General features: G+C 31.2%; 1 protein-coding gene across 1 annotated transcript; it reads left to right on the top strand.

Annotated features, from left to right (window-relative positions):
• The first annotated feature begins 306 nt into the window (after positions 1-306).
• Positions 307-4,754, top strand: LOC123198213 (pre-mRNA cleavage factor Im 25 kDa subunit 2). Its single transcript, XM_044612879.1, has 7 exons — positions 307-582; positions 1,110-1,155; positions 2,873-2,966; positions 3,098-3,171; positions 3,424-3,510; positions 3,653-3,763; positions 4,154-4,754. The coding sequence occupies exons 1-7, from the start codon at positions 464-466 to the stop codon at positions 4,223-4,225; spliced, it is 603 nt and encodes a 200-aa protein (XP_044468814.1). The 5' UTR covers positions 307-463; the 3' UTR covers positions 4,226-4,754.
• Positions 4,755-7,654: the final 2,900 nt, after the last annotated feature.

The raw sequence follows: 7,654 nt of genomic DNA, 5'->3' as shown, positions 1-7,654 counted from the left end.
AAATGAGAGGAAGAGAGCAAAAGCAATCGAGGGAAATATAATTTTCGGATGAAGAGAAGAAAATGTATGTTACATGAAGAGAGAAGGGCGGTATTTATAGGAAATTTTGCCGTCCTCCAGTCAACAAAAGTAGCAATTTTCTAAGGCATTTAATGCATTCTCATTATCTTTTAACCAAAGTTAAATTCATGTGGTGGAAAAATCCACCGTGTGTAGCAAATTTTTCAAATTTTATAAATATTTATTTTTTGAGTTGAAATTTGGGTGAAATGTATCCTGGGCCTATATTAAAAGGATTGTCGAATGGGTTTAAAGTCGAGCACGAAAATAAATAAATAAAACCCTTACAAAATTAAAAAAACCAGCGCCGGCGCGGCAACAGTAACACTTGCCTGATCCAGAAAGAGGAAAACAGAGGAAGGAGAGTTTTTTACACAAAATTTTCACAGGGAGAAAGGGGGAGATGGTGACGTCACCGGTAGTGAATACGTATCCACTGTCAAGCTACACATTTGGGACAAAGGAGCCGAAGATGGAGAAGGACACCTCCGTCGCTGATCGTCTCGCTCGCATGAAAGTCAAGTACGATTTTTATTTCATTTTTTGTGTTTTTTAAATTAATGGTTTCTTTGTCGTAAAAACCCTAGATAAACCTCATTAACCTGACACTTTAAAGTTAATTTCCGTATTTTATATCGATTCATGCTTTGCTTAAACTAACCCTAATTTGGACGGTTAATTGATCGGTAGCTGTCTCTGTGTCAACAGCTAGCTTAGTGGAAGGATCCAATATTCGGAAATAAAACCCTAGTTTAAGCACATTTTTTCGTCGTTTAGAGAAAATAATCATTCTTGTTCTTTGAGAGGGCTTGGGAATTTGCCAAAAAATTGTTTTTTTTTTAATTTTTTTGTGGTTTTCTTTATTTTTTAAAACTTAACATACCAGAATGCTTTTTCAATATTGATTGAGCTCTGTCCCCGTGATTTTATTTGGGGAAAAAATAATATAAATTAGGTTATGACTCTGAGAATTTTTGTATTATATGGTTTGAATTGATTCTTTGATGTATGCCCCTACAATATGTTAATTTCTTTAATGTGGGTTGTAGCTACATGAAAGAGGGCATGAGGACAAGTGTGGAAGCGATTTTATTGGTACGTTTGTTTGAGTTACATTTAACAATTTTGTGCTGTAGTCTCATTTCAAGAGTTCTCTGTATGATGGTTAAGTTTTGTTAATCATGGATGAGAGTTTGTATCATGTGCACTTTTTTTTTTGGCCTATAAGTGTTATCAATGTTTGCCATTGTTATGTTGAATTTCTTATTGAGTTATCATTGCATGTAAGATGAAAAAATTGATTAAGGTATCGGTTAATAGGAAATTGACTGGTCCTTATCATCATCATTCTCTAGGTACCCGTTGATTTTAGCCTTGGAATGCATTATGTCATAATTCTAATTGAAGTACTCTGCATCATTGTTGCTTTTCTTATTGCTATTATTATTTTAAGTTATCATCTAACTGGCTTATTTTAGTATGAGGTAACTTTTTTCATATGTATCATTTGCATATCTTTATGTAATTCCTTGTGTAAGTCATCACCACAATGTGCAATAATTCTGCATGTTCTTTAATATGCCCTGCAATTCTGTCCTAAGACAATATATACTGTGGACTACATGTTAATCATCTAGATGAGTAAGGGGAAGCTTGTGCAGCCTGCAACTTTTTCTATGATTGCTGTCCTAGTGTTCTACGTGGCATTGGTTGAACTGAAAGGCGGAGAATTTAGCACCACTCAGTTATATAGGTTCTTTTAGGCGGGATTCTGTCATTTTGTTTTAAAGTTAAATTGGTGTGAGTTCTCAGTTCCACAGATGCATCTTATCCTTGGTCTACATATTTTTCTCATGTATGTTTTCTTATTCATTTCAAGATATGTATTTACAAAATTATTGAAAGTTATCAAGGAGGTTATACATTTTTTCACTGAAATTAATGGTTCTGAACAGGGAGGAATTAGCACTACTCAGTGATATAAATTCTTTTAGGGAGGGATATTGTCATCATGTTCTAAAGTTAAATTGTTGTGAATTCTTTGTTCCTACAATATGCTAATTTCGTGTTCTACATATTTTTCTACTGTATGGTCTCTTATTCATTTCAAGATATGTTTTAACGAAGTTTTTGAAAGTTATCAAAGTAGTTCAACATTGTTTAATGGTTCTAACATAGTTATCAATACATGTTTATCCTTTAATGTAGTGTCCATGCACTAAATATTAATGAATAGCCCAAAATGGATGCATAAGGTCTAATTTGTTTGGATCAGCTCACCTTTATTATACTAAAGTGAGTTGGGTGCACGTACTTGTGAGGAAGGGTTGGCTTGATCAACATGGTATGAACTTGCAGTTTATGGTTTATAGCAAGTATTTTCTCCCCATAATGCAAGCTTTGTGCAGATAATTTTGATTTTGTTATTGTATCTTCTATAACTGTTGAAATATCTTACTAGCTTAAACTTGCTAAGTTTTCTGCAAGAAATTAGATGCATATTTTTTTATCTTCTTAGTTGTATCTCTACTTCATTAGAATATGTCTGCTCATTATAACAGTAGTGAATCTTATGGAAAATACAACTGTAACTAGCAGATTTATAAGGGTTTGAGTTATATAGTTTGTTCATTGAATGGAACTTGCTAAATATAGAAACAATAATTTGGCCAGCAAGGAGCTGTCTGTTGAAAGTCGTTTGACTGAATCCCAATTACGTGGACTAGAAAATATGTTTTTCTGATTTCTGTTAACTGACATGTCAACAAGCTTCTTTCTTTCACTAGCCTTAGCATGCTGTTGTATTATGCAGGTTCAGGAACATAATCATCCCCACATACTTCTTCTGCAGATAGGGAACACATTCTGCAAACTTCCTGGTGGGCGTCTAAAGCCAGGAGAGAATGGTATCCTCATTTTACTTTTTATAGGTCATAGTGATCTTGTGTAATTCTGTCATGTGCTTGACAGTACTTTTTATATTTGTTTGCTCAGAAATATTCTCTTGTTTATGTCTATACCTTCACTTTTTTGGCAGAAATTGAGGGGTTGAAAAGGAAGCTAACCAGCAAGCTTGGTGCCAATTCGCCCGCTCTTGTACCAGATTGGCAGGTATTGTATCCTATTTTAGTTTCATTAGTTCAGCATAGACTCAAGACTTCTTGGATCAATTTCAAGGTAAAGTCTAAGAAAATATCTCTTCGGATGAATATGTTATTGTGAAAAAGCTAATAGAACACATTTATTTCAATTAGGAATGCGGTGGCTGTCATTATAAAGCTCTCTTTAAAGTTTGCTGGATAATCTTGAAGTATGGAATCTGATTTCATTAATCCTCATCCTTTTGTTGGCTTCATGTTGCAGATTGGTGAATGTGTAGCAATCTGGTGGAGGCCAAACTTTGAAACCATTATGTATCCATATTGCCCTCCCCACATTACAAAACCCAAGGTAGTTTGTGGTCAGACTGACTTGTTGATTTTACCTGTTGGAGGCAACTTGAGTCATTCTTCATCCTATTTTTCTTCCAATTGTCGATATTGTGGGTTACACTTTTACCTTCTCATCTCATTCCCCTTTTTTGGTAATGCAGGAGTGTAAGAAGCTTTTCCTTGTTCACTTGTCTGAAAGAGAGTACTTTGCAGTGCCCAAAAATTTGAAACTTCTTGCTGTACCATTGTTTGAACTCTATGATAATGTCCAGGTATGGAGAAAATCTGACCATTCATTCGTTTACTAGCTTAATGGTATCTCGGAATTTTACTCAGTTGATTATGATTTTTGAGATTTAACTTCCAAATTGCTTGTTTTGCCCAGTATGAATGCTTTAGCTAAAAATGGCTTTGAATTGAAAATTCACCAATCAGTTGAATGGGAAGTACTGGATGCTCAACATGGGATTCATAGGCAAATATTGGAATCTGTTATTATTGTAGCTCCAATAATATATGTCCCTCCTTAACAACCTGCCACTAATTTCTTGAATTTGAGTGGCACATATATTTTCGTCCTAGTAAATTTGCATCAGTATTCTGAAATGAGAGATTCATTGTTACTTGTAACTTTCTAAAATTTTTTTTTTTTTTTTGGGCAGAGATATGGGCCAGTTATATCAACCATTCCTCAGCAGCTTTCTAGATTCCAGTTCAATATGATCACCACATAAGCGTTTAGATTTCTAGAGCTCTCACCTTCCTGGTACTGCATAGATTCTAGTAGCTATAAATGCATAAATTTCAAGAGCTGGTGCTGATACCTGGATGGTTCTTAATGACAGAAGATTAACATTATGACGAATCATCTCTATTTGGTAACTTGGTACTATTTTAAATATTATGTTATTTGATTGAGCTTAGGTTCTTGGATAAATCTTGGTCCGTTTTCGAGTTTGTAGAGCCAAATTGAGGCTTACATGGTCTATGAATTGTTTGGTAGTATTAATGGTAGAATGTTGTTAAGGATTTGTGTGTTGTGGATTTATGGTCTGTGGTGGAGGCGAGGTCTCTTTGTAAAATTATCCTGGCATTGCTCATTATGCCACCATTGTATCACCACTGTAGCTTTCATGCTGCTGTTGTAACACCATCCCAAAGAATGTTCTCTCCAAACCCAGAATAGGATGATTTTGAAATTGTACTTTTTATCATGGAAGTCGAATTGTATCGTATCGTGTATCAAAAATTAAATTTTTTGTATGGTACATCTATCATATTATTAGATACATCTTTAAAAAAATAATATCATAAATCCTTAACTGAAAATAATATAATAAAATAATAAAAATTTTTGTTTAAGATATTATCATTTAGAAAAATATAATAAATTTTTTTATTATATCATTATTTTCTTAAAAAAAGTATATTTATCTATATTTATAAGATATATCATATCATAAGATATATATTATATATTTAGTGTATCATATTTATTTGACATTTAAAAAATATGTATTATGTTTTATTAATATTTTATTGTATTATATCATTTAGGATATTGTCTATTAGGGTTGTCCTTATAATAACTCCCACCTAGGTTGGACCTTTAATTAATAAATTTCACGTTCCCATCCCATTCAATAGAAAAAAAAAAAAAAAAGGCAATAAATATTTGGAGTATAATTAAACAGAGTCAATTTACACAAATATCTCGGGTTTGTTTTTCTCTTTGAATGGATAGATTCTTGATAACAAAAAAAAATATAGACTTTTATTATATTATCATTTTTTCTAAAAATATAAATCAATCTAGGGTTTACTTATCTCTCTGGATAGATTGAATTCTCAATAACAATATATATATATATATATATATATATATATATATATATATATATATACTTTTATTATATCATCATTTTTTTTTAAATGGATCCAAATAGATAATAAAGGTCAAAAAAAGTGGAGTCCATAGCATTACTCTTGTTTTTTACAAATAATAAAGAAAATTCTAATAGCAGTAAAAAAAAGGTCGCAGATTTTTTTTTTCTGTTCACTTTGCTGTCATAATCGCTTAGGTCTTTTTATTTTTTTTCTTTATAATTTATTCCCATGTGTTTTGTTTGTTTTACTTTTTTTATTTGTAATTAATATTATTTAATAGTGTTGAAAATAATTCAATTAATTATATACAGTTTTCAAACCATGATATTAAGTCAAAGGAAAATTTTATTTGTATTGAATAAAATTAATGTTATTAAATATTTAAGTCATTTTTTTTAATTAAAGTTTTAAAATTAATTATTTTTAACACACACATGCCAATTAACAAAATTTTAGGTTTTTTATAAAATAAAATAAAATGTAAATTATACTATTTTCATATGTAACCCCTTAAACATTATCTTTAGGGCTTGATCCAAGCTAAGTTGAGGTTTGAATAAGTCAAATTTAAGTTAAGTGGCCTTAGTTCGAATTCGAATTAAACTGATTTAAATTTAATAAATTATTGACAAATTTATCTTTTTTGATATTTTTCTTATCTTCTCTAACTATTTTTCTTTTTTTTTTAATGTATTTTCTTCCTTTTTAGTTTTTTTTCTGAAAATTATTCTTCTTTTTTATCTTTGACGGCCTTTCTTTATTTTCTCTAACGGTTTTTTAACGATTTCTTTGACAATCTCATTACTAACTTAAGCTAAAACTAGGTTTTTCAGATTTGAGTTAAACTCAAATTAATCTCTATTTTGGCTTGATTAAGTTCAAATCCATTTATGGATACCTTCTGTGCCTTGCCTTTATTATATGGTCCTCTTCTTTCCATGCATGGTCATATATGGAAACAGTAACTAGGAGAGGGATATTATCTATCAATCGTCATGCCATCCATCGGTTTATTGAAGGTTGACAAATTAAGGTAATTAAACGCCCAAAAATAGTTAATAGAGAGAGGTTACAGAAACTCCCTCTGATATCCTATTTTTCATGCTTCATAGTGAATTCAACGTATAAATAGAGTGTAGAGCTGGGCCTGAACCGAACTGGTTTAGGTTCGAAAGTCGGTTTTGTTTAGTTCATTTGATTCGAATGTGTTTACCTTGAAGTCAAACCAAGTCCAAATTAGGATGTTTGACTTATTTTTTAATCAAATTGAATTTGAGTTGGAGAGAGTTCAACTTACTCTGATTCATGAATTGAATGGATAACTCGATTTGATTTAAATTTAGTTCGTGACTTGATTTGAATTATGTTAACCAATTGTTAAAACTACATTATTGTACCTATTCTCAGATAAAATAACGTCGTGTTATTAATGAGTCATGAATTCAAACCATGAATCTGAACCATAAATTTAAATTAAACTTAAGCAGAATCATTTTTATTCGAACTGAACTCAAGCTACCATTAAAACTTGAACTTAACTATTTTATTTAAGCCAAACTCAAACAAGAAATATTCAGGCTAGACCCATTTCGTATCCACCCCTGATAGAGGGTGTATTGTAGCCATACACATATTTTCGGCTATAAATTATTATACTGCCGTAATCACATACGATAGCAGTGTAAAGTTTTTTCATTTGTGTTGAGAGAGACTTTTGCTTTATAATAATATCATTGACACTGGAGTTTCTGTATTGCTTGACCTCAACTATACATATTGTTTCCACCATTAATTTATCAGCTGATAACGAATCCTAGAAGATTTCTTCTTTCGTCTTTCATAGAACAATTTCAGGTCGGCGGTGAGAAACCTGCAGCTTAATAAAAATTCTCTGGTTCTGGTATTGGTTTTAGCATGCAACATGAAGTTAATGCCCAAGTTCTTTTTTTTCTTACGCTTCGTCGACTTTTTTAGATTTCTTTATAAAGATTAGAAAATAGAACTGATTTGTAGTTACGCAAATGAAAGTCGGCAAATTTATATAAAAGAAAGAGGTTTGAACTTTAAATTTCACCAGAAACTGATACTTTAAGCTTTGAAATGAGATGAAAATGCAAGATTTAATATATATGAATGGAATATAAAATCATTCATATGAATTATAAATTACTGAATCGAAACTCTTTAGGATTATAGAAATGAATACCTGGAACGTTATACAATCTGAATCTGTAGAACTTTCAAAATTACTTGCATTAAAATAATGGTCTTCCCTC

The sequence above is a fragment of the Mangifera indica genome, chromosome 15 (assembly GCF_011075055.1).
Source record: "Mangifera indica cultivar Alphonso chromosome 15, CATAS_Mindica_2.1, whole genome shotgun sequence".
Classification (NCBI taxonomy): domain Eukaryota; kingdom Viridiplantae; phylum Streptophyta; class Magnoliopsida; order Sapindales; family Anacardiaceae; genus Mangifera; species Mangifera indica.
The sequence above is the reverse complement of the archived record's forward strand: the minus strand, read 5'-3'. Positions and strand labels throughout refer to the sequence as shown.